This window comes from Heptranchias perlo, chromosome 6 (assembly GCF_035084215.1).
Source record: "Heptranchias perlo isolate sHepPer1 chromosome 6, sHepPer1.hap1, whole genome shotgun sequence".
Lineage (NCBI taxonomy): Eukaryota > Metazoa > Chordata > Chondrichthyes > Hexanchiformes > Hexanchidae > Heptranchias > Heptranchias perlo.
Window position 1 is genome coordinate 23,821,507 of NC_090330.1, and position 27,534 is coordinate 23,849,040.

General features: G+C 37.0%; 2 protein-coding genes across 7 annotated transcripts in view; one reads left to right on the top strand and one right to left on the bottom strand.

Annotated features, from left to right (window-relative positions):
• The window catches only part of nbeaa (neurobeachin a), a 637,170-nt gene that overhangs the window by 147,218 nt on the left and 462,418 nt on the right, over positions 1-27,534 (bottom strand). For 4 of the 6 annotated variants that reach the window (XM_067985944.1, XM_067985943.1, XM_067985942.1 and 1 more), the window contains 2 exons: positions 18,438-18,581; positions 14,289-14,425 (listed from right to left, as the gene is read on the bottom strand). In XM_067985944.1, coding sequence (XP_067842045.1) covers positions 14,289-14,425; positions 18,438-18,581 — 281 coding nt within the window. Of the gene's footprint in view, positions 1-14,288; positions 14,426-17,717; positions 17,751-18,437; positions 18,582-27,534 lie in introns of all 6 variants that reach the window. The other 2 variants (XM_067985940.1, XM_067985939.1) reach the window with 1 other exon arrangement.
• Positions 9,181-11,026, top strand: LOC137322474 (putative nucleotidyltransferase MAB21L1). The gene has a single exon (XM_067985395.1). It carries the CDS (start codon positions 9,496-9,498, stop codon positions 10,573-10,575), a length of 1,080 nt encoding a protein of 359 aa, XP_067841496.1. The 5' UTR covers positions 9,181-9,495; the 3' UTR covers positions 10,576-11,026.

A 27,534-nucleotide genomic window follows, 5' to 3' on the forward strand; every position in this document is an offset into this window, starting at 1 on the left:
CACCATCCAGGACAAAGCAGCCCGCTTGATTGGCACCCCATCTACCACCTTAAACATTCACTCCCTTCACCACCGGCGCACAGTGGCTGCAGTGTGTACCATCCACAGGATGCACTGCAGCAACTCGCCAAGGCTTCTTCGACAGCACCTCCCAACCCTGTGACCTCTACCACCTAGAAGGACAAGAGCAGCGGGCACATGGGAACAACACCACCTGCACGTTCCCCTCCAAGTCACATGCCATCCCGACTTGGAAATATATCTCCGTTCCTTCATCGCCGCTGGGTCAAAATCCTGGAACTCCCTTCCTAACAGCACTGTGGGAGAACCTTCACCACACAGACTGCAGCGGTTCAAGAAGGCGGCTCACCACCACCTTCTCAAGGGCAATTAGGGATGGGCAATAAATGCCAGTCTCGCCAGCGACCCCCACATCCCATGAACGAATAAAGAAAAAAATTTCTTGACACTCATGGGGAGGTTGACGGTGACCTCCCGCTTTTCCGAGGCTAACGGCGGAGTGGTGCAAATTGCATATTAATTTGTGGTGATTCACAACTCCTGGCATATCCCTTCCTCGCCACAAATTGCTGGATTTTTTACACACTAATAATGGCGTGCGCCTTTAACTCGTCGTTATTTTGCCAGCAAATTGTGGCCCATTATGCAGGAATATTTCAAAAATTAAGTTTTAATGTTTTCATAGGTTTTTTTTGTAGGCAAAACTTGCTCTTAAGTTATGTCTCATATTCCTCTTTCTTGGGAATTCCGTCACCAAATATTCAGCCCAAAGAACAACTTAGCTGCCATTATAAGCAAAACATACTGAAAGATCCCCTATGATTAATTAGGTCTAGACTAGGGTAACTCAATTTGCTTTTCTGTTCTCATAGCACCAGGAAGTCTTGCTGCACCACTTCTGGCCTGGAAATAGCCAACGATAAACTACAGAAAAGTTTGAACTTCTTAAATTTGACTATATATACTAGCTGATTTACCTTTAATCCAAGAACAATAGTTTTCCCCAGTTGGACATAAGAAAAACCTAAATATAAAGATATTGAATTAGATTTTCAACTTGCTACCTGAACAAAAACTGGCATTGTGGATCAGCCGGCCATTATAGAAACATTTCCATTAAATATCAGGCGATTTTGATAATGGGCAGCCATTCTGCAACGCCGGTTTTATACCCGGGCATCAAGTTGAAAATATATCCCATTCAGTCAAATCGAAATCCTGAAATTTACAAGCATCCAAAGTGGGAAAACTGGTCACAGAAATCTAGTTTCCCCATTGAAGTAAAAATTTTTTACTACATGTTGATATTTTACAATACCCGATATATATTAACATACAAACATGTGTTCAATAATGATGTTTTACTCCAAACAAAACATGTTAAAAATGTATTTTTAATTATTTTGTGTGTATAAATAATGCCACTTTTAAAAGTTACATTAAGGATTCAAGATACTGTTACTTTTCCTTTGCTATAAGGCGGAAAAGGGACAGTATAATGTCAGAGTCAGGCCTCAAAATCGACTCTGGAGTACAGCAATGTGAAAGCTCCTTGAAGGACCCTGTCTCACTGCTTGGAATAGACACTGCATGGAGTATAGCTCCAATGCAATCTGAAACCATTGGACCTCCTTGGCAATTTATCAACTGAAACAGAGTTTTAAAAAATGTTTTGAGAAGGCAGGGACTCCTATTCATGCTCTCAACATATTTACAATTTCCTAGCTAGGAGTGGAGATACGCACATGTATGCAGAGAACTTGTTCATGGTGTCAGGAGAACAAATGTGCAGTACACAGTGTTTATAGAGTGCTGTCAGTTGTGAACTGCTCACTGTAAAGTATAACCACAACCTAAATTTCCCTAAGTCACCCTCAGCTTATAAAAAGTTCTAATTTTTTTCATATTATCTAATGGAGTAAAACACACTTTCAAAGGACCATGTGGAATAGCATTTTAAAATAAATGGTAACCAAGCACATTCAACATTTCTGTATTCTGCACTAATGACAGCAACTTAAAGATTCTAAAATCTACTCCAGATTTAAAGAATAATGTAGGTGGGAAGAGATCCTCTGACAGAACAGTATCCATCTTACTTCAATATCACGATTCTTAAACATGTTGAAGCTGTGTATGAATGTCTGCTAGAGAGAAAAAAAAGACATTCCACACTGATTCAAGACAACCACATAATAAATGAAACTGATCGTCTGCAGTCACAGATTTATTACTAGAGGTCAATTCTGAGAAGTGACCACAAACTCACAGCATTACAGTATTTAACTATAACAAATGCACTATAGTGCTGAACTTGTTTGACCTGGTGCAGATGTGGCAAATTAGGAGGTGCAAATCTCAACAGCAATCAGACTCATCTCATAGCATGGGAGGAAACACATTCTCTTGGTGGGAAAGCTTAAAGAATTATCTGATGTAGCGGTCTGAGAAAAGACAGTGAAAGTTAAGGAATGTATGGATATATGCCTTGGATACAGTAGCAAGCAGTCAGTAAATCTCTTTCTGCTTTCAGTTTCAAAAACATTAGAAAGACACTTCTATGTTGTGCTTTATATCCAGATTTTTTAATTTCTGTAATTATAGGCTTTTTCGATTGCCCTTTTCTTCACTGCATAGCGACACCATTGTGAAATAAGCATGGGATTGTCAAACCATATTACAACAAAAATCATAGTATTTTAAATTGCATTATGCGACACTTCAAGCAAACAAACCACCCATATCTGTCATTTATTCCTGCCGTGTAAGAGTAATATTTACTGTGGTTGGCAAGATGATAGAGAAAAAGCAGTATGGGTGCACTTGAAAAAACATTAAAAATCCAGAAATCAAATGTAATCAATCAGCCTTCAAATCCACTCCAGAAACACAGATAAATAATTTAAGATCAGATTAGTATCCTATTCTTCAATTAGTGCAATGTGCAGATATTTTAAAAATGAAACCTGAAGTGAGACTTTCTTTCATGTTGGCTTTTTTGACTGGCTTTAATATGAGAAACTAATTTATATATTCAACACAAGATGTTTAAAGTATAATATAATTAGTGCTGAATTATGAGCCAAATTAAAAATTAAAAAGTAAACTACCTGAACAAGTGAAGTATCTCGTTAGGACTTACATTATTTTTCAATTACAAAATCATGTTTTATTAATTTATATAAGATAATAAAAGTCTGAACTATTGTGCCTGATGCATTGCCTGCCAAACTCTACTCACTACTGTGCTTGGTGATACTATAAGAAACATGTTAATGTACTGCTTTTTCTCTAAGTCAGTGTGGCTCACATAAAATTAATTATACAATTACCAGAGACCAATAAATGTTAATACTGCACAATAAATATTCAGCAGGATATGGACTCATTTACATCACTCATATAATTAAATAATAAATGTTTTATTTTTCTATACTATTAAACAAAACTATGATCATTTAAAAACATTTGTGGAGAAAGACAAAGGCATATGCTCAAAGGAGCAATAAAGATGTAATACAACTATCAAATATGGGAGAAACAGTGTGTCATATTTCTGGTATCTAAGGATAATGACCTAAATGCTATTGTTAATGCAATCCTTGTATAGTTTGGTTCTATACAGTCAGTTTAATTACCGTAAATTAGCTAAAGTATAAATTATAAATGTCACATGTTGGGTATTTTAAAAAGAAAAATTCTGAAAGTCATCCATGCAGCACCATCTCACTTGTTACGCACTGAAATAGCTCATGGATGCTTTACAATAACATTTCTGAGGTGTGCAATACTTTAGATTTGTCTTGCTTCAGATAAAGTATGTGCATTCTGAGGCAAGAGTCTTAATGTCTGCAGTCTTACATTTTGCAACTATGCGCTTCCTTTAGTTTCCATCTTTTGTAAGTTTGAGAGCCACAATAGCATTTTTGCATCATAAAAATAATTCTGGTTTAAGTATCTGATTTTATTTAAACAATAGTATTAATTTTTAAAGGGTAATAATTTGCAGCATTATGGAGAATTCTCTGTCTAAATATACTGTCTAATGAAAACGAATGTGTATTTTTGGTTAGAATATTGCAAAAAATATTCAGGCACTTCATGGTTAATTTAATGAAAACATGTGACAAATCATGCGTAGGTCTCACATAATGATAGCAGTTTCCTTGCTATTAATACTTACAGCACATGATATTGAAAAATATTAAACTATAAGTATTAGGAAAGTAGAAGTATGACTCTGAATGTGCACCTACCAATGGAAAACAGTAAAAAGGTTTGACAGAATCCACATTAAGAGACCTAAGCAATACGTAGTTAAAGTGAATTCTGTGACACAGCTGATCCTAATTGGACAAATGAATCTTGCAAGATATCCCTTCAAATTCAGTCTTACTGACACACCATCATACCTGGTAAGAATTCTCAAAAATGAATAGCAACTAATTTGAGAGTTGTTGAGAATTTCTGGCAGTGCCTTCACACTCCAGCAAGCAAACTGGAAGTGAATTGCTCCTGCGTTTGTTTCAGGTTTGGAGAGTTGATTCATTCTGGTACCTCCAAAATTCAAACTTCTTTCCAGGGTTTCAAGATAGTTAATACTACTATGTCATGATGTGCACGTGATGACATCATAACACATGCATGAGAAACAGTTTTTTAAAAAATCCTGGAGAGATTAAAAAGATTTTCACCATTTTCCCCAGGGCGATAACTAATGAAGAAAGATTTTACATTTTGATTTCTTCCTCATTTGTCCTGCTCTACTTTGCCCTTGAAAGTGAACCGCAGAAGCGTGCATTTATACTGCAGTCTGTGATCTGCAGTTAAGATATGAAACCACTAGGTGCTGGGCGTTCAATTTTTGGGCATGTAGATCAATTCAATCTAACATTGACCTTGTTTACACACTACCTTTAGTGTCATGGAAAACTGGGAACTGCTTTGTTGTGATGCTAAAAATGGTGTGTGAATGCACCCTTAAACAACTGACACCCAAATTGTGAAACAAGAACCATTTATCTTCTTGGCTGAAGGATTTTAACTTGAAAATTTGTCTCAAACAATATACTTGCTTGCATGCTTGTGTACCAGGTGATAAAGATAATAAATAACCGTATTTCAAATTCTGTTTTAAAAAATTGAAACTTACAATGAAGGGATTTGCATGTGGAAAAAAATATTTTAGAGGTGAGAACATAGGAAATAATCATGCCATGATTGAAACACATATCATGATGATATAATTACTATAAGTTCCAATGCTATATATTAATTGTTCCACTCCCCCATCAGAGACTTAAGATAATATAAAATGACTGGGCTTATGGAGTACAGAAAAATAGAACTCTAAAATGAATATCATTTTCACTGAACAGGTTCCCACTTTTTCATATGAATTGAGTTCGTAAGTCAGACTTTCAGTTTAAAGTAAACCGTTAACCTACTAGCATACTTTACATTACAATAGCCAAGGTATCCCTGCCTAAACCTACTATTCAAAAATCTTAATTGTATCCTTAAATTTTGTTGACCTCTTTTCGTATCAACTGTTCCACAGAATGACATTACAAGATGAACAGATTTTGTGATTAACATAACTGATAGACAATCTTATGAGATCACCAGTGAAACAGTCCATTGATAACCAGTGAACTGTAGGCATTTAAAACCTTTTGTACATCATTATTTTTAATAATATAGAGCCAATGTTTGTCCAATTTTTAAAATGTTAGCAATGTACCTTAGTGATGTCCTTAAATTTATATGGTGGTAGATTTAATCTGAAATGATATTCAAGGATGATTCAACTGCTGGTGCCATAGAGAAGATAACTCACCCTGCAAAAGCCATTCCTGGTTTAATACATTAAAACGCATCAAAAATTCCCATTTCAATCTTTATAGTTCTGGCTGAAAATCAGCACTGGAGACAGTTTTCAGGCAATCAGTGACCAGTTTTTCCAATGTGAGTCCCACATCCAAAATGGATATAGGACCTAGCAAAGGAAAACAGGAAAGTAAAATTGTAATAAAAACAAAAAGTGCTGGAGAAGCTCAGCAAGTCAGGCAACATTTGTGAGAAAGAAACAGAGTTAACATTTCAGGTCGAAGATGTAACATCTTCCAGTTCTGACGAAAGGTCTTCGACCTGAAACGTTAACTCTCTTTCTTTCTCCACAGATGCTGCCTGACTTGCTGAGCTTCTCCAGCATTTCTGTTTTTATTTTAGATTTCCAGCATCCGCAGTATTTTGCTTTTGATTAAGTAAAATTGTAAGTTTAAAAAGAAATTAGAAGGTACAGAATAATTTGAATTGGATGTATTAATTAGAAATTAAGTCATAGTAAAGTCAAAATAAGAACAGAAGAGGGAGAAAGAGAATGAATAATAAAGGAGAGAATGGGGAAGAGAGAGAAATAGGAGAAAGAGAACATGTTAAGGAAAAGTAAATTGTTTATTTAGAATTGCTTTTTTCAAGTTACAAGTTTTTAACATTACAGTAATCAGGCTCCTTCTGACATTTAAGTAGCTTTATTATCGTAATATTACTTTTTTTTAGCATACCAATGCGTGTGCTGAAAGCTTAAGCCTAGGAAGACTGACATTTCTCTGGATCTGTCAGCAGTGTAAGTGTTAACCAATTATTAATAAGCATTAATATCAAGTATAACAGAGTCCATAAGTCTAACTGAACAGAGACCAATTCCAATCTTTCAGCCTCCATTGATTATTAAAAACAAACTTTATTTGTAATTTCCTTTAATCATACTCTGCTGCTTTATTTCTTGTTGATAGAAAATAAAGTGACTACCAACCTGTTCCATCTTTTACTGCTTAGGTCATTGACTTTTAATAAACTTAATCAAATATTGTATTTTACAAGCTAGCTGTGATTCTGTAGGTAGAGAATGATGCACATTTCATTTTTAATAAACTTGATACACAGTCTCTGTGGGTCAGAAGACCAACATTACATGATCTATTTAACTACCTATTGTGGCATACTGGCATCAAAATATTTAGTTACAGTATTTTAATCCGATTCACTTTCATTCATCTACTGTATCAACACACCAAACCATGTATTAGTTTTATACCACATAATACTTCCTGCTTATGTCATGTTAAATGTGATTGTAGAATCTTTGCCAAGTTGTTGGATAATAGCAAGAAAGAAAATCTTTAGAATTTACACTAATTTTACTAAAATGCTGTACATTGAGCAAAAATAAAATTCTACCTGGAACTGTAGGATTACAAAGAGGCATTCTTAGAAGTTAATTCTCATTCAGCATATGGATTAGAACATGTGTATGCTTATCTCGCAAAATATTTTATTTTTATTTCGAACCACCGTTTAATACATTCTTCGATTAATTAGCAAAAATTCAGGAGCAGCCAAAAAAGCGACGTGATGCAAAATATTCTCAATCGGCCGGATTTGATCCTTGCAATCTGACTTCATCGTCAATCGCTTTATTTGACTCAGATTGTAACAGCTAATCTAAGCGTTATCAAATTCGCCTCGATATGAAATGCAGATATCTGTTGCTATCTGATAATCACGTGCTAGCACACGGCTTGTAGGAGAATATACGTTTTCCTTTAAAAACATAATTTTACATTTAACGATAATCAACAGACGGAAAGATAACGGACGAACGTTACCGAAGATGCAAGTGATTACAGAACTAAGAAACCTCTCCAACTCCAATTAATACTCAATCGGTTGTTTCATAATATGACTGAATGAAAAAGAAAAAATGTATTTTGATTTTAATGAAAGCGAGATAGTCTGTATCCTCCATCTGGTTTGCATAAAGCATCAATTTTGTGATCTATTTAATGTTCATGGGCAATAAAAATAGATTTTTAAAAATGTCCTTTGACCGGACCAGGCGTTCATAAGTTAACGAAGTCCGTAAATGATACAATGTATATGCCTTCATTTTAAGTAGCTTCAGCATTGAAGGGATTTTGCCAACACCTCCATAGATGGATTTGTTGAACTGACCTACAATTCAGAAATCTAGTTCATTTTGTAAGTTAATCTACGTCAATTACGGTGAGTTATCAACATATATTCATTTGCGATACTTCTCACCACAATAAACAGAACAGGTTGTTAACTTTGGTTTACAAAAAGTGACATATCCCGTAATGCAGTCCCGTTTTGTGGTGCATAATTATCTTCTTTTATCACAATGCTAGCAGCCTCGGACTGAGAGCAATGACAGGCACGGGTTTCAACGCACTAAACAGCAACTCTCCAATTGCAAGGGCTCCGGAAAATGGCATCGCTAGAAACAAAACCGTCCCGAGAGCATGTGGAAATCCGAAAGATAAAATAAATAACATCAACTGATCATTCAAAATGTATAGTAAACCTATGATACAGAACTGACAGGCTTTAAAGTTAATTTTGTTTTAAGTCAGTTTTCCTTATTACGAGTGTACATTACTTTAAAGCTACGTTTTTAAGATCATACAATTTTAATATTTTGAAGACACATGACTATAAAATGAATGTTTCAAAACCTAATTTTTGTTTGTTAAAATTAATGTCGTTAATTGTTTACTTGTTTCGTTGCAAATAATGTAACATGTTGCCAGTGAGAACGTCACTTATTAAAAAAAGCTATGCTGTAGAGCTAAACCCTTCTAAAGCTGGATTTGAGCTGTTATCTGACAATCAAATGAAGAGCCCCGATGAAACCGGACTTTCTTCTTTGAAAGTGACGAGGACCTACAGCCACAACAAGCCATTAGCACCTGCCTATACAAACACCTCATAACTGTAAACACTGCCCAACCTAATAGAATAAGAGGGCTAATAGATCAGCTGGCTATCAAATACCGCATCTATTTATATTATAATATTACCAAATGGCTTCTCTGTCCAATAATATCCACAACATACACACAAAAATTCAAGTATTCCTCTGACAATCCCATTGCGCTTTTTTGAACATTCTCTTTTCGTCTCAGACACCCACTTTGAGTTTCTTTATAAATGCTAGGATTAATTAGCTCTATTTAGTGGCAGGCAATGACGAGCCCAAGAGCGATTGGATGCCGACGCCCGGCCCTGCCTTATATTTTACACTCCACAGAGCATCTGTGCTCCTCCAAACTGATCAGCAGCTTTAGAAGCACAGGCTGGACTGCACTTGATCTGTTTCTTGACAACTTAGAGAGAGAGAGAGAGAGAGAGAGAAAACAAACAAACACGAAGTTTGTTTTGACTGGTGCGAGTACTGCAGTGTTCGGTTTCTACGCTCCTGCTGCTGTCCAGATTTTATTATGAACGCAAGTCTTTGACATCAACGCTGTTCGAAGTTTCTTTTTTATTGCAACACCTACTTTTACTGCTGATTTTATTTCTCTGAAGTTGGCGCCTGTAAAACCGGCCGCATTGGATCCGTCAGCGTATTGCGAGACTCCGGTGTACAACCCGGATCTCTGCCCCAATATGATAGCTGCCCAAGCCAAACTAGTCTACCACCTGAACAAGTACTATAATGAGAAATGTCAAGCTCGAAAGGCCGCTATAGCCAAGACCATCAGGGAAGTGTGTAAAGTGGTGTCAGACGTGCTCAAGGAAGTAGAAGTGCAGGAGCCACGGTTTATCAGCTCTCTCAACGAGATCGACAGCCGCTTTGAAGGTTTGGAGGTAATTTCCCCTACCGAGTTCGAGGTGGTCCTCTACCTGAACCAGATGGGAGTTTTCAACTTCGTGGACGACGGCTCCTTACCTGGCTGCGCCGTGCTGAAGCTAAGCGACGGTCGCAAGAGGAGCATGTCTCTGTGGGTGGAATTCATTACGGCTTCGGGATATCTCTCTGCGCGTAAGATCCGCTCCAGGTTTCAAACACTGGTGGCTCAGGCTGTGGACAAATGTAGCTACCGGGACGTGGTGAAGATGGTGGCCGACACCAGTGAGGTGAAGCTCCGGATCAGGGACCGCTACATAGTGCAGATCACCCCCGCTTTCAAATGCACAGGGATTTGGCCGAGGAGCGCGGCGCACTGGCCACTGCCTCACATCCCCTGGCCTGGGCCGAACCGGGTGGCCGAGGTCAAGGCGGAGGGGTTCAACCTGCTCTCCAAAGAGTGTTACTCCCTTTCCGGCAAACAGAGCTCAGCCGAGAGCGATGCCTGGGTCTTACAGTTCGCCGAGGCCGAGAACAGGCTTCTGCTAGGGGGCTGTCGGAAGAAATGCCTATCCGTCCTCAAAACTTTGCGCGACCGGCACCTTGAACTCCCCGGACAGCCTCTCTATAACTATCACATGAAAACTCTGGTTTCCTATGAATGTGAGAAACATCCCAGGGAATCGGACTGGGACGAGTCGTGTTTGGGAGATCGCCTAAACGGGATCCTATTGCAGCTCATCTCTTGTCTTCAGTGTCGCAGATGTCCACATTATTTCTTACCCAATCTAGATTTATTTCAGGGCAAACCACATACCGCTTTGGAAAACGCTGCAAAACAAACCTGGCGCCTGGCGAGAGAGATACTCACCAACCCCAAAAGCTTGGAAAAACTTTGAAAATGAACATTTACAAAATTTAAACTGTGGTTTTTATTTTGTTACATATTAAAAAAAACTCGCATTTGTCGTTCAGTTGTGGCTGTTGATGTTTGTGTTTCGTGAATTCTTAGGCGAACAAGCTGACTGGTTCCAATTTTTTTGGATACGGCTGGACATTTTTTGCTAAAAGAAGATATTGCCATCAAGGTATTTGTAGATAATATCATTGAAGTTTATTGCTATCTGATGTGTCTAATGCAAAAGTTTACATTCTGGCGACAGTGATCGTTTCAGATATTTGCTTGTTCATTCCTTTCTTACTCATTCCACCATTACTTGAATTGTTATTTAAACTATATCCAAACGGAAATATGAACGTTGCTTATACATAATGCTTGAATATCGAATACTGGAGAAAATATTGAAAATATGCACTTGGAAAACACTGGATTAGAACATTTTGTGACTAAGAACATTTTGAAATTCCTGTTGCTGAAAATATTTAATTTGAAGTTAATAAAAGAAACGATTAAAATCTTTACTGTCTGCAGTTTGTAATGAATTACTTAAGTCAAAGATTCCATATTGCAGTAAAAGACTAATCACTTTTGTTAGTCTCACTAATATCTACAACAACGTACCCGATCAATTGTTTAAATATTCAATGGATGATAAAAAGATACAAAAACGCCACAATAAATTTCTATAAGCTATTATTTTACAAGATAGTGTCACATTGTTTTCAATGACAGTCAGTTTTGAGGTCGATAATATAAAATAAAAATACTATAGCTTCAAGAAATTACTATGAACGCGAACGTAAACCAAACTAGGAATGAGAGTCATCGGTTACGTTTGTGTAAATAATCTTAAAAGCCAATCTAAAATGCAATTCCATTACAAAAAAATATGATTATTTGTACATATTGCTGGTTCCTTGTACTCTTATTACAGGAGCCAGATTAATTAACGGTAAAAAGCAATGAAACCTGACTTATGGTAAATTACATTTGATCAAAACGTATCCATTGCATTAAAATGGCGTTAGATCCCCTGTTTAATTCAGGATAAGGCTTGGACAATGCAAACGTGAAGATAACTCACGATGTATAAGATCACCAATATATTCATTAAATAAGTGAGGTACTGGAAGTGGGCCTAAAATGGTCGTTTAACATATTTACATATGAAAATGCATCGGGAAACGGTTTACTATTTTAAATATATTGCACATCAGTGAACTTGTCAACTCAACTGTTGAATTTTTATGTTCATTTTAATAAGAAATGTATTTACGATGCCAATTTGCTTTTTTGTTGTCTCACAAAGTATTTTAAATAGGCCTCGGTGTTAGATATAGTGTTGAAAGGGCGCAGTACAATATTAAATTGGTCAATCTCTTCTGGGCATTGATTTTTCAGCTGTAAGTAAATACAGTAGAAACATAAGCTTAGAAAGCAGAAAATGAATAACAAAAATACTATGACGCGCTTAACAACAGTCATGTTTTAATGTAACCAAAATAAAGTAGGATATTTCACATCTGTATCTGAACTGCCCCCCTCACACCAAAAAAACTTGTTTACAAAGGAACTGATTTATATTTTCAGGAATTTAGACAATATGAATATGTAATTAAATGTTTTTCAAATATTCAAAACTAAGTATAATTTTCAGGGGTTTTTTTTGCAAATGGGTGTGCATGATAGGCGTCATTAGCCGCTTGTGGAACCATAGATGGTTTTAACAGGTTATTTTCGTTTCTTGTATTACCCATCCAAGCATGTCCCTATAGCGTTTGTTCTTAAATAAAATCGAGTACTGCAGTTAACAATTATGTTTTGATGCAAGAATAGAAAGAAAATTTAATGCTATTAATGCGCTGACTAAGCTGAAATGAATTGACTTCTCAAGAACAAATAAAAGTTCTTAATGTAAATGTAAACCACAACCAACTCAGAATACATTAACTATAGCGTGCATGACGTAAATTTGTTTGAATCATTAGCAAGACATTTTTATTAAAAGTGTAACTCATTAAAGCAAGTATTAGACCTAGTAATGCTATATAACATCAATCATTGTCCTTCACCATAGGTGACTCTGAAAGTTAGTGGGTTAACATAGTCGCAAATTTTTCTGCATTATGTTACTTTGTAAAACGTAGCTCACCATGGTGATAAAAGGGGCATAAGTCTTTGAAAACAATATTTTTTTTGTTGGTTAAGTTTTGAAAAAAAGTCACACGCTGTGTTATTTGAATGTTAAGGGCTTTGTCCAGATTCACTTTTTATGTATTACATTATAATGGCTACCAATACCATAGTGTAAACTTAAAATAAAAAGAGAACAGAAAAATAAGATGGAATGAAACAGGTGTGTCAAGCTCAGTTCCAAAATGAAACCCATGAGAGATTGTTTTATTTAATTAAATTCTACGAGAGTAAAAAAAGAGGATTTAGATGTGTTTGAAAACATTAAATCAAAATGCAATCATAAATCGTAACTGAATTAGATATGAACTACCGTTATGTCGAATTGGTCCTCTCGAGTATATTTTAGTATTGCAAAATTGTAAATATTTGGTCTGCAGGCACTATACGAGTCAACTGGATGCAATGAAAACAGGGCCAAGGCCTGAACATCGTGGTTTGAAAAAGCCATTAACTCTTTTGTAGGCCCAGATAGACTAGGTTAAAGATCAAATCCTGTCTTTAGTCCTGCCAGTTTTATTCACTTAAGACTCATCAAAATGTATCGGCTACTTTAAATAAACGAGTCTCAAGAGATGCAGAAATCAAACACCTTTTTGACGTCTGTTTGTAGTACTGAATATCACACACACTGACACGCATGCAAAACTTTTAGAATATTTCATAAGGTGCTTTGAACACATGTGATCAATACATTGATCTATATAATCTTCGGTGGGGAAAGCTATAGTACTACATTTTACAATATGTTCCCACATAACATGAATTTATTACTACATCCCAAAGCACCCACCAACTTTGTACCAACTGTGCTACTGACGAGCTCACAAATGATAGCTTTATATGCTGTGTTATTTTTAAAATGTAAAACTGACATGGCTGCAAGATGCGGGTCGATCAATTTTATTGGACCAAAATATCAGTTCGGTTGAATTGCTTGGGTTAAAGTGTGAAATACCAGAGGGACAGGGACAAAATAGGAAAAACACTAGTTTTTTATACCACACATTAATAAGATTTTCACGAATATACAAATATTGCAATTAGCAGAAATTACAAACTGCTTGTTTTCCTTTCCCGGTACTTTCCAAAATACAGCCATATTCAATATTTGCACATTATTTTGGTTAATTTCTAATTAATTTTAAACACACTGCGAAAATGTAGGTAATTGTAGCATTTGCTGAAAATATAAGACCTTATAAAAAAATCGGTACCAAATGATTAGTACTCAAATAACTTCTTGTAATTCTCAACATGTCGTTGTTGGGAAATACACTTTTAATTTTATTTTCAAGATTGAGAACGTGTTAATGTTCGTACAAATGTTATTTTCAAGTTTTCAGACAAAGCCGGTAGTCTTTCCATGCACGAATACTGTAATTTAATATTGGGGCAAAGTTTAGTGTCATTCAAAACAATTGAGGAAGGTGACTAATAAAACGCGGCTTAACAAACCACAAATACACAAAATATAGTTCGGACGTAAACTGTCTTGCAAATATTAAAATAACTTACTTTTGGGTCGATTTTTTTAAATCCTTGGTCATCCTCGTCTACTTCGAAATAGATTTCTGTGGTGGTGATAGACAAGGTTCCTTTAGCAACTACCACTGGTGCGATTAGCTGAGCTGGAGTACTCAGGACAACGGGGCCTGCAAGTAGACATGTAAATCTTTATTCTCAGTATGGATCTTTTCGGGGAACGTGATTTCAAACGCACTGGCCATTTAAAATTTAATAATTTGACAAAATCGGTTTACCGTGATCATGTATGGAAGTTTCTTCATCAAAAGCCGTACGCCAATGCTCACATTTAATCATGGGCTTTGTAGCACATTAGTACGCACAACATTACCAGTGAAGGTACATAGGCTTCAAAAATAATTCTAATGCTATTGATAATTTATGTGTGCCCACTATGCACAAGACTGGTATCTCATTAGACACTACATTTATTGAAGTTATCTGAGTAAGATCCTGAAAATATAAACACCTCCTTTTTATGACACGATCTAATGTACATTTTATTAGTTTGAACGCCTGCACAGACTACCTTTAAATAACGTGGAAAATTAGCATCCAACATTTTTATCCGTCTCAAAATTATCACAAAACGTACTGCACACCACTGAAACAAACCAAGGGCCAGGTTTCTTACAAAGAATGTGTTTACACATTGTTATAATCCGTTACTAGTCTTTCCAGCAACATTTTAAAATACTTTGATCACTGTCAATGTAACGGTTTTTGCTCCGCGTTCTAAGAATGTCTAAAGCAGGGTCTATCAGTGTTCGTTTTCTTAGGATCCGACACTTTTCTGATCTTAGTCAGCTGACCATCATCACGTGAAATGTCATCATCTGGATCCTGAGCACTCACTTGTGCCCATATTATCCATCACATCTAGCCACAACTAGCCAAACTAAAATCTTTACGATTGGTATTTGCTATCGATCGCTACACTGAACCGCTACTTTAATCTCTCATCAATCTTAATCTGGGCTGCTCAACCAATTATGTTCGATATTGTTGCAAGATTACAAGTGGATTTGGTTTGTATTCCCAAGGCTCCCCTCTTTTGTGCTCGGAGAAAGAACTGCGTGCAGCTCTTCGTCTTACATCTCTCAGAAGAGATGTTTACTAATTCAGATCAAATTTTTAGAACTTGTCAATGATACATTTGGGGGGAGGCGCTTTCCAAAACCCTAATTGCATAGTAACCCTAACCGTAGAATATTTAAAGAGGATACAAGCATTGTAGTGTTGACTGGAGGGAATTAGAGAAAGACTGGGACAATATGAGATTAATCCAGTACAGCCGTAAGAAAGGGATTACGTTTTAAACTCTCATGGGATGGTGACTCCATAATTAGGATCCAATATTAAAATGTTTGCATAAGATAATAATCAAAGCCGCACATACTCAAAGGTCAGAGAAATAGTCCACAATGCAAGAGCTCCTTTTTAGCCAGACATCTCTGGGCATAAAACAACGACATAATACTATCTGAACCTTATTTGAATCCAGCCGTAAGTACCCGCTAATAGCACTGGCTCGGACCTGATTTTACGGAAGGCTGAATCCTTCAAATGTGGATGGCAACTGCCTGAATGCATCTGATATAACTTCCTAAATGTTTGTCTATTTACACTGATACAGTATATCTTTTTTGTATTTGAATTGTTTCAACACCGCATCTCTCATTAATGGACTGCATATATACATACATTGTTTCTTGTGCTACATTTATATTTTAGCGAGGTTTAAAAGATAGGCTGCTAAACCGCCCTATTCATCTGTACGTGTGTGACTATATCGGTCTATAATAGTTCAAATGAAGTTAGCAATCGTGTAAATTTATCTCAACGTAAGTAATACATAAGAAGCTGATACTGATATGAAGCTCAGGCGTTGCACACCTTCAAATTTAAATTAACGTTTAAAATGAACATAACACATCACATTATAACCACATTTGATGTCTCTCTTGAATAAAATACGGTAGCAGCAGCAGAACTCTCTTGTTGGTTTGACACCTGACTACCACCAACAACCACCATTTGTCTGTTGTTGAGTTGAACCAAATTGGTAGATTAGAGGTGGGATGGGCATATAGATGTGAGATGGGCATATAGATGTGAGATGGAAGAGTAAAGCTGGAGATGACAGGAGTTCTGACAACCCAGGCATATAGATCACGCGAGGCTACAGACAGGAGAAATAAATGGCAACATCAAAGATTAAGAGATTAACCCGATTTAGGACTATAGAGCAGGAGTGAGGTGCAGGCAGGAAACGGGAAAGGCCAGAAGCAAGATCATGAGATTCGGGTAGGCAATGGAAAAAAATAGCTCTGATGGTGAGATACAACCTTACACAGCAGAGAAGTAGGACAACGAAAAATGACCGGAATCCAAGCCTATAGATCACCAGAAGACACAGGCAGGAAATTTTAAAAAAGGGCAGCTGTGCAATACTGATCCGGCTCAAACCTATAGATGACGAGGGCAGGCGGGAAGAGATACCCGGGGTTAACAAAATAACAGAGTCCTAGAGATCATGGGCGGGGGTTTCCGCCTCTGCGCTCGCGATTTTCTTGTCTTGGGAAATCGCGGGCTATTGGGCGCAGAAGCGGAAAACCCCGGACCATGGGCCTAGATGTGGAAATGGAAAGGAGAGTGGAGAATGTAGAGCAGAGAAGTGACCTGACTCAGAGACTTATTTTACCGGGCATACAGCAGATCAATTATAATCAACTAGGCCAGACAGAAAATAATAGATGTATAATATGAGAAGATGGAAAGAAAAAGTAATATAAACACATAAAATAGGGGATTATTGGGATAACTGACAGGAAAGCTTCAATGTGGACTGAAATTAGCCCAGTTCCTTTAAACTCTATCTAAGAAATACCAATTATAGTAAAAACAACTTACCAGGAATACGCTAAAGGTCTATATAGTTTGTGGTTTTGATTTCCTATTCTTCATTCATTTGACTACACTTGCACAGAATAGGATTTACAATTATAAATGATTTGGTGTTGAAAAGTGAGGCTTGCCTACTATTACAACCAAATTAGCCAACAGATAAACATAATGTCCTTTAAATTTACTATTTTGTTGCGTATTTAATCAAATAAACAAGTTCAATGATAAATAAAAATCAACTGAAACAACAAACATTAGTAGATTAGTTTTTTTTAAATCAAGTAATATGTGAAAACAATGGGAAAGACATTTTGTTAAACAAACACAATGGAATCGCCAATGGACATCCATCTTCTGAAAAGATGTTAATTTAAGTAATTTATTACAATGTTACTTTTTACATTCTGTTCTTATACTACTGCGTCAGATGGTGATTTCAGGAATTTTGTAAAGCAACAACTAACGTAAAAGTGCCTTCATTTAGATGTTAGTGGTCGTAAACTTGTGACTTGCCTCTGGAAATAAAGACTCGCGGACAAAAAGGCGCTGGAATAAAAGTGAACAATATGTATTAATTTTTGAAAGAAATAGGACTGCAACTTAAGATCAAACCAAATTGAAAGTACAGGCTATCTAACTCTACCGAGAGGAATAGTAACTACACAATATTCGTTTTGAAAGTACTGTTCGTGGCATTTTTTGAAAATAAGATATTCTGAATGGGCTTTTCTGCACAAATACTTTCGGACCTTATTTTGGTTCCAGTTAATAAAATATATGTACACTTCTAGAAAATAACTTTTCAATCAGTTCACAATGTAAAGGTTACACAGATGATTTATGTTTAATTTTACTCTTTTAACACTGCTTTTTAAGCGTTGCGTATTCGTTTTTTAAGTTGAATAGCAAACTACATATGGAAGTATGGCATTTTTCATTTCCAGAAGTTGGATGAGCATATATAATAGTGGTTAATATCCCTGCACGAGTGATCTTGTTTGAACTCCGGAAATTGACAGATTATTGATCGCCTTTTCAGTATTGTAGAGGTTACCCTGCACTCAAACTCCGTGGATGCTGTGAACGTCTCCCTAAACTGTCGGTCTCTTTCAGTATACTGAGTGTAGATCTTTAGAGCTATATACAATACAAATTATACGCCAGTGCGCCCATCATAATAGAATGACTACCTGCTAGGCAGGGTGGCTCGCCCTCTTTGTACAGCGGGATTACCTGCTAAATTGTCGATCTCTTTCTCCTGTAATAGACTAACAGTATCGTCATCTCCCTCTAACATTAACTCGGTCTCGGCATTCTGATTTACAACAGCCTGGGTCCGGAAAGTTTTCTTCGACTTTATAACATCCTCATCTGTACCTGCAAAAGAAATTCGACATTGAAAGAACTCATCCCCATATGAAAACGTGTTAAATTCCCCATTTCAACATTTTTCTGACTCCTCTTTTGATAACCGTTGCAAAAGCTAGATGTAAGACACTGTTTTTTGCGGACCCAAGACGAGCATCTTCCTTGACAAACACATGAGCGTTTGCGAAAATACCTAGTTTCTGATTGTGGGTTAAATATTAGAAAGAGTTTCAGAATAATATTGTACTCCGTAAGGAAAGTAATTATACCACAAGACGACTTTTTCTGACCTACAGAATAAAAATATTTTAAAGAAACGAAGTACAAGAAGATTACAATTGTGTTTAATATATCTTAATTTATAGTATGACTAATTCGTCACGTGTTGGACCAGTTTTCCGTTTTCTTATATTCCTTTCGTTATTTTAAAGATAATGCACGTATATGCTAATATTCCAAAATAAAATACACCGTCCCTTGGAAAAGGAAAGCCTACGTGAAACCTGGCTAATGACATTTACAAGATTTTTATTCAACAAAATATCTAGATATTTTGTTCCAACACCTTTTGAAGTTATGTACAATTCAAAAAATGCATTTTGTAAACATTTTTGGCCAGTTGGCTATCAGCTACTAGAATCTTGTTTTCGAACTTTTCCTCTATTAACATGTCACATCAACTATATACGTAACTCAAAGTGAGGGGATAGTGGTTTATGTCCGGGTCACAGAGATCCAACGTCACTCTGCCCTTATATAAATTAAGCTTCAATGTGTCAATCACAATCCGGAGAGGAAGACGAGGAAAAGGGCTCCTGTTATTGGAGTCTTTAAACTTAACATTTCAATTGGAAAGCGTTGAATGCTCAGGAACCCCAAAAAGAAATTGATAATAACATTAATGTTGAGAATAATCTATATTGTCTTCATGGTGAATGGTTTATGTTATCGCTATCCCGGACTTCCAGTAAACGAACAGAAACTATCTTATTTCAGATTATTTTTGAAATCGCAACCTCTTGCTACAATTTATTTCTGAGCTCCACCTTGTGGATAGAAATATCTGGACTCTACGATGTCATTGATATTTGTTCTTACGGAAGGAGACACATAATTTGTATTTTTCTTTTGTGTTGGCTCCATTCGCTATTTATAGATAAATTAGGATAGGAGCTATGTAGTTATTCGAAAGGACGGCAGAAATTAACCGCTAATGATCGTCACCCATCGAACAAAATTGAATAATTAGTACATGGATTTTGTTGTATTCTGAAAGTGTTGCAACTTCTTAGAAATAATGTTCTGTGTTTTGAAGCACTGTGGACAAGCAGCACATATTCAATACAAAATAAAATCAGCGTCATGTACAGCGTGAATACTTCCATATGCCTGTCAATTTTGTTTCGAAAAATACAAAGATGACCAGGCAACCAACATGCCAGTGAATAAATGAAAGTCAATAAACCGGGGCTTATGGAACTGCATACCACATATATAAAATTCGCTCACTGAATCCGCCCTTCCTCTTATACTTCGATTCTCCAGCAGTATTCAAAATGTTGCCTGGTAACAGTTAAGAACTATTATGGAATACATCTCTACTATTGGCATGACATCTCCATGGTCCAGAATACAGACCAAAGGTAAAACTTGCTTCGGTTGGGACTTTTGCAGATCAAGTTATCTGGAAAGTATTTAAGACAGATACCGAGTCTAAATACTATGAGGATTCTCACTATCTGTTTCCAGTTTAAAACCTGGGTAAGTACTAAAACTAAATTCTATGCAGCAAAAATGAAATCGATGATGATGCCTAACTGCCTGTCAATGAGTAATCCGTTAGATTCTGAAATGCATATACTGCTACACAATTTACAATATGTCCTTGAATGTAGTGTGCATATTCATATTCAATCAATCTGTACAAGCAGGAATTGCAAGAACTACCGACTGGAAATTATAGATACAACAGTAAGTGTGAGATTCTTAAATAAACAATTCTATATTTTTAAAATCCCTTGTTCCTCAGTCAATGCTATATGTTATCTGTTGTACTGCATACAAAATTGTACAAATAAACAGTTCAAATTAATAAGAATGCATAGGTTAGGGATACAGAACAATAACCTCAGCCCAGGATGCAAATATTAGTGAATATTGTAGCAAGGCCAGTCTTCAAATCAGTAGCAATTTTCTGTTTATTTTAAAGATTATAATTCATTTCACAAATAGACTCTTTGCACATAACTGGCAATCAATAAAGACCACCAATAGAAGACAGGAAAAAAGATCTGAACATGCTTTGACAAAATGCAATTCTTGTAACATTAAATTGTACCGTACTCCACCCCCAGGTACTCAAACATCATGGGCCAGAAATTGCTGCAATGGTGGGTTTGGCGGGAACAATATTAATTGGACTTTTATGCTCACTACTGACATCGCACTATATTTGAGCTACAAATTGCTGGAACACCCCAATCCGCTAATGGCACAGTGGTGTCAATATTGCATCTAGGACCTCATAAACCTTGCGCTCAATGGCTTATCTCGATGATCAATGAAAGAAACGGATAAACAGTGAGAATGACCGAGAAGGAAGTAGGGCGAGTAAGAGTCAAACAAAATATATTGACAGAAAGAGGAATAAAGAGAGGAAAAGAAAGAGAGTGGATTAAGAGAGAGAAAAAAAAGACAGAAATAAAAGTAATTTTTTTTAAAAAAAGAACAAGCTGAAGAAGAGGACACTGTAATCCAGTTGTGTTTTTGAATTGCTGCATTGGTCCTTGAGAAGATAATGAGTGAATGACAGGGGTAGATGTGCAAAATGTACAAACATGTTTGACCCAATAAGTATGGAACCAGCAGCCCCGTCCATCATGATCAGGAACAGTGGAACATCCAGTGGGTATGCTATTGCACTGCTTTCATAGGAACATTAAAATTGCTAGATGATAAAAGACCAAGGTCCATCTAGTTTGCCTTCTACCATCCCCGGTAGTCACATGATACAATCATAATGGAGTTGTTGACTAATCATAGCAATCAATCTCTATCAATTAGTTTACAACAGACCAAAAAATTACATCAGGAAAATCCCAGTGGTGGAGAGCTTTGGGAACCATAGGTCCAGTCATCTTTTTCCTCCCAAGCATGCTACACTTACCACATGTCACGTCTCAAATTACTCATATAGTGTATCCCCAAAATGGTATTTTCTGAAAGAAATTTATCTAATTTGCATTTGAATGAGTAACCCTCTTCTGAGTTTTGCATCCTGCAAATTATTGCCGTCCGACACTAACAGGAGTGTGGATGACAATACTGGCACAAAAAAAACTGTCAAGACAGATAAAAAGTATAAATAACCTCTGGGAACAATTTATCAAAAAAGACCCTGCTGGGTGTGATAGATTTGACTTTCCAGATGCAACAAGTCCCTCCATTTGGAATATGAGTTCAGCTCAGCACAAGATCATGATGTTGAAAAACCAAGATCTTTGAAGCCAGTAAGACATTATCAAAATTAATGCTGTATTTTTCATTTTTACATTTTGCAGAACAGCGGGAATCGCATGAAATGGAACACATGAGCTTGTGATCCCAAGAAGGCCATCAACTTTGACCTGTCCCTGGAACAGAACTTTGTAAACTGTTTGTTGCTCAAAATGGAAAACAGACCGCTGCAATCCCAATCCTGAAACTGAGTCACCTTTGAAGCATCTGTTTGTGCAGGTGCACTGGAAAACGATTCAGTAAATGAGCTACTTCTTAGAACCATAGAAGTTTATACCACAGAAAGAGGCCTATTGTGTCTGTGACAGCCCTTTGCTAAAGGAGTCCAAAACTAATACCACTGCTCTGCTCATATCCCTTTATATTCCTTTACTTCAAATATTTATCCACTTTTCTCTTAAAAGATATAATAGTTTTTACCTCAATTACTCCGTGGCAAAGTTTTCTAAGCTCCAACAACTCTGCGGGAAGACATTTCTAAATTCTCTGATCCGTCTTACAGACAATTTCAGATTGATGACCCGAGATCGAGAAGAAATGGTCTTTCCTTATTCACCGTATCAAAACTCTTAATTTTAAAAATCTCAATCAAATCTCCTCTTAGCCATCTCTACTCCGGTGGAAATAGTCTCAATACTTCTTCCCATAACTATAGTTTCCCATTTCTGTCATCATCCTGGTGAACCTCCATTGTACATTCTCTATAGATTTAATATCCATTTAATCTATAACTTGTACATGAGTGACATATCCATACCCCCACACACCCTTACATGTGTGGGGTGGACCCATCCTCCACACCCTGAGCTCAGCATTCCCAGAACTGGTCCAAGTTTTAAGGCCCCTACCACATTGCAGCCTCCCCTCAGCCCCAAATCCTGTCTCAGACTTGCAGCTCAACCGAGGGTTCAACTCCAGCCTCAACAGAAGACCTGTTAGATTACCAACGGAGAGCATCAGTATCAGGGAAAGCAGGACAGTTATCTGTGACAGCACTTGAATTGTATTTCAGTTTGTCTATCAGAAAATCTTTAAAAGGACCAGACCTGTTTTTATGATTGACAATAAGGCTGGCCATTCAGAGTGTGCTATGATTTACTCTTTGTAAGCTCCAGATCACCTGCTCAGTACTATTATAGACTGAGGAGAAATAGAAACAAAAGCAAAATACTGTGGATCTGGAAATCTGAAATAAAAACAGAAAATGCTGGAAACACTCAGCAGATCAGGCAGCATCTGTGGAGAGAGAAATGGCTCAGCAGGTCAGGCAGAAAAAGAAACCTTAATCTACATTCTGGGAGGTGTAGTTTATCAGACTGTCATGCACAGTGTGATATTACTGCATTCTAGGTGTTTGCTACTTGGATGAGTCTCTTCACTTAGATAATTTTGCAGAATTCAATCCCCAGGCCTAGAGATAAGGATACTTCTTGGAGACATTTCCAGCATACAATAACTGATCTTATGAGTAAGTTTAATGCTTATTTCAGAATTATAAATTTTATATGGGCATATCATTTTATAAATGTTATTTATATGACTATATATTCAGTTGGATCAGAAATAAAAATGGTAGCTATAACCACATAAAGTAAGTCCAGTGACCAGATTTGTTGAAATTGTAGCCATTCAACTAGCTGTTTTTTGGTGGAATCTTTACTAATCTATATTTCATCGAATCAATACAGTTATGTTCCTTATTTGAATTACTGAGAAAAGCAGGAGACTTGATTTTTTTTTTGCTACAGATAATTTGCTACCCACAGATTTAATGGATGACACTTTACAAACAAGAATTTTGCTTATATATTGGCATTTATCTGTGATTTATCTGGTGACTATTGTCACTTAAATCTTAGCAACTCTCAAACTCCTTTTATTTAAATCTGGCGATGTTACGCAGTGCTTCTTGTTGGAATTATATTTTATTATTAATTTTCAAATTAAATATCCACAGGTCCTAGGAAGAAAAGGTTAGAAATATTTTGTTACAATCAAACAGCAAAAAGGCTTTGTAGTCACTTCTCATGTTCACTTATCTATGCAAAAGTCATTCAGATCACTTAAAATAAAAAACACAGATACAGAAATATTTAATCCATACAAAAATATCACTGGATCTTAAAATATTTCTAGTTTCCAACATGTAGGCCTCGATATTAACCTTCCCACAATGGGCGGGAGAGGTTCAGGTGGATGGGTTAAACCATCAAATGTGCGAAACGCGTCCCTAACCTGCTGTGCAAGTGCCCGTTGCCGTTTTTATGGCGGAGGATATGGGGTGCCCTAGTATCCCGCCGTGGAGAGGCTTCTGTCATTAACATATTTAAATAGGGCTCTTACAGTGCAATTGAGAGCCCGATTTAAAATTCACTGCTGCTGAACGGGTTTCCCAGGAATCGGTAATCCCGGCAGTGAAAGGGAAGCGGGAGCTGCTGGCTCCACAAGATAAGTGCCTTTTCAAGCATTGCTTACCGGCCAAGAAGAGCAGGAAAGCTCCCCTCAGCCCCTCAAGGAAGACTTTGGCCTCCCCCCTGCCAATCACTGACCTCGCTCCCCTTCCAGCCCCAATGTCTTCTCTCTCCCCCTGCTGCAATGGCCGATCTTTCCCCCCTCCCCCGCCGCAATGTTTGACCTTCCCTCCTCCTGATTGCTGGGGACCGTCCCCAAGGGCCCCCAGCTGTGCTTTCCTCCAGTGGTTTTCCTTCCTGGTCGCTGGCTATGCTGTCAACTTGTCCAGTGGCCAGGTGGGAAACGGATTTAAAAAATGATAATGAAGTCCTGCCATTAAGTTCGACAGGACCAACGTGTCCCTGGCCTTATCGGGTTCTTCACCCATTTTCGGCCTCCCTCGCACCCTCTCTGCCTCCCCGTAAGTATTGGGGCCAAAGTCTCTAATCTACCCAGAGAAAGCTTCAAATATATGACTCTTACAATTCTATCTCCATATATTTACATTAATGCTACAGGTATCTTAATCATATGCATTTAGAATCATAGAAAGGTTACAGCACAGAAGGAGGCCATTCAGCCCATCGAATCCATGCCGGCACTATTTGAAGGAACTGCATTAGAATGTTTGTGTGCATGTTTTCTCTCATTTATAGTATAGTTATACCTCAGAATGGGGTGATTGGAAACCTAAGAATCTTATCCAATAATGGGTTTGGAGGTAGAAGACAGAGAGTAGGGATAAAGGGAATGTTCTCTGATTGGGGGGATATAACTGGCGGTGTTACTCATGGATCTGTACTGGATTGCAGTTTTTCACCGTATATATTAGGGATTCGTTAGGTAGATATAGATAAACTATTTCCTCTGGTGGGGTAATCCAGAACAAGAGGGCACAATCTTAAAATTATAGCTAGGCTATTTAGGAGTGAAATCAGGAAGCAATTTTTCACAAGGCTAATGGAAATCCAGAACTCTTTCTCCCAAAAGACTGTGGATGCTGGGTCAATTGAAATTTTTAAGATTAAGATTTATGAAATTTTGTTGGGTAAGGATATCAAGGGATATGGAACAAAGGTGAGTACATGGAGTTGACGTACAGATCGGCCATGATCTAATTGAATGGCAGAACAGGCTTGTGGAGCTGAATGACCTACTCCTGTTCCTCTGTTAAACTCTGCAGGTCTTTTGGTGAAATTTGAGTATCTGAAATTTTACCATATCTAACGACATTTTCTAAAGAAAAAACAATATAACACACACATGTATGTATAATAATGAAAAAAACAAATGAAAACATTAAGATAAGCATCAGATTAATTAAATGAACAATCTCAGGAACTTTTACATTTGCATATATTAAATCATTTGACGTGGCAGATTTAAATCACAGTGCGGCAATTAATTATCATAAGAATATAAGGTGACAGGGACCAAAAGAGGTCATTGAGCTCATCAAGCCCTTTCATTTCATAGACAATGTACAACTCATTCCATCAGGTACACTACCCAATCTATTTAATCTCCTGAGGAAAGATATTGGAAAGTTTCTCCTGCCCTCTAAAGGCAAATCAAATAAAACCAGAATAAAAATGCAACCTTACATTCCACATTATTCATCCTTGACTAATTACCTTTCTTAGCATATTCTCAGTAACCCTCATGTTTACATAGCATTCTAGTATCACTATCCGGACTTATTCTTAAAGCTTCAATTCTTTCTTTACCAGATAAATTTTGGTCATTTTAAATGGGAGTCTATTCCATATATCTGCAACTTTGTGGGGAAAAAGTCTTCAAATCAAGTTTAGCTTGCTAATTTTGGACTCATTGTCATGTGTTTGGATTTGTTGACTATTTTTCCACACAAAGGATTTGGAAAAGAGTTACATTTAAATGTGTCTTTTTTAAAGCAAACTCAAGTTAAAGCACCGAGACAAAATGTGGTTAAAACACTGATGAGGTAGGAATTAAAGTTGTTTCCTTAAAGACTAAAAATAATAAACAATTTGTTAGCCTGTCTCAGTAATTCAAAAACACTTCACATCCATTGTGTTGGGAAGTCCCTGGTCCTGGATGCTTGGCAGAATTGTCTGGCATAGGTTCTTTCCTCTGGTTGTGAACACTGGGAGATAAAACAGCAACAAAAACACATACTGACAGTCAGTTTTTTAAATTGAAACCTGCTAGGCAAACTTCGTGCCAAATTCACAAGGTTAGGATGCTGCAGGGTGTTTAGACGTTATTTTGTTTAAGCCAGGCAAGATGACCCACTAATGCAGGGAGGAGGCACAGCATGTTTATTGTTTTGTATTATTACGTAATAACAAGTTGTACGGATTGAATTAAGTGAATCCGATCGTAACTCTATATGTTCACTTTCTGTCTGAGAAGTAAAACATCTAAAGATTTGTTCTGGCCTCGTCTCACTAAAGTGTGAACAGTCCGCCTACTGAAAGGTTGGAGAAACACAAGTGACAAAAGTTGCCAGGAGTGGAGGGTGAGACAGTTGGAATTGCTGCTCTAGGAGAGCCTGCAATAAGTACCACAGTAGGTGTGCTGGAGAATAACAAAGCACAACAGAAGGAGACCAAGGGCGTGTTCCAAGGCACTTGAGTCTGGGCAAGTGGCAGTACTGAGAAGTAGCATGGAGTGGGGGCAGGGAGAATGGTGCTCCAAAGGGGGATTTGAAAGGAGGTATGACTAATGAGATGAAAAGGAGGAGCGAGTGCGATAGGGCCTAGAGATGGCTGCAAATGGTCGAGCCAAATTTGGTGATGAAGGCCAGCAGCTAATAGGTACATGAACATAGATACAGAGAAAAACTGTAAACAAATGAAGACAAAAAAGGGGGAAAAATTAAATGGAGAAACATACTCAAATGCTCATGATTATTAACTACATTGTAATTTCTTCATATGTTTTACTTCAGATAAAAAAAAGTTATAAAATAGAAAGAAGAAGCCAGGTAGAACATTTTTAACTGAGGAACAAT

Coding starts and splice junctions, on each gene's coding strand:
- LOC137322474 (XM_067985395.1), top strand. CDS start 9,496: ATGATAGCTGCCCAAGCCAAACTAGTCTACCACCTGAACAAGTACTAT.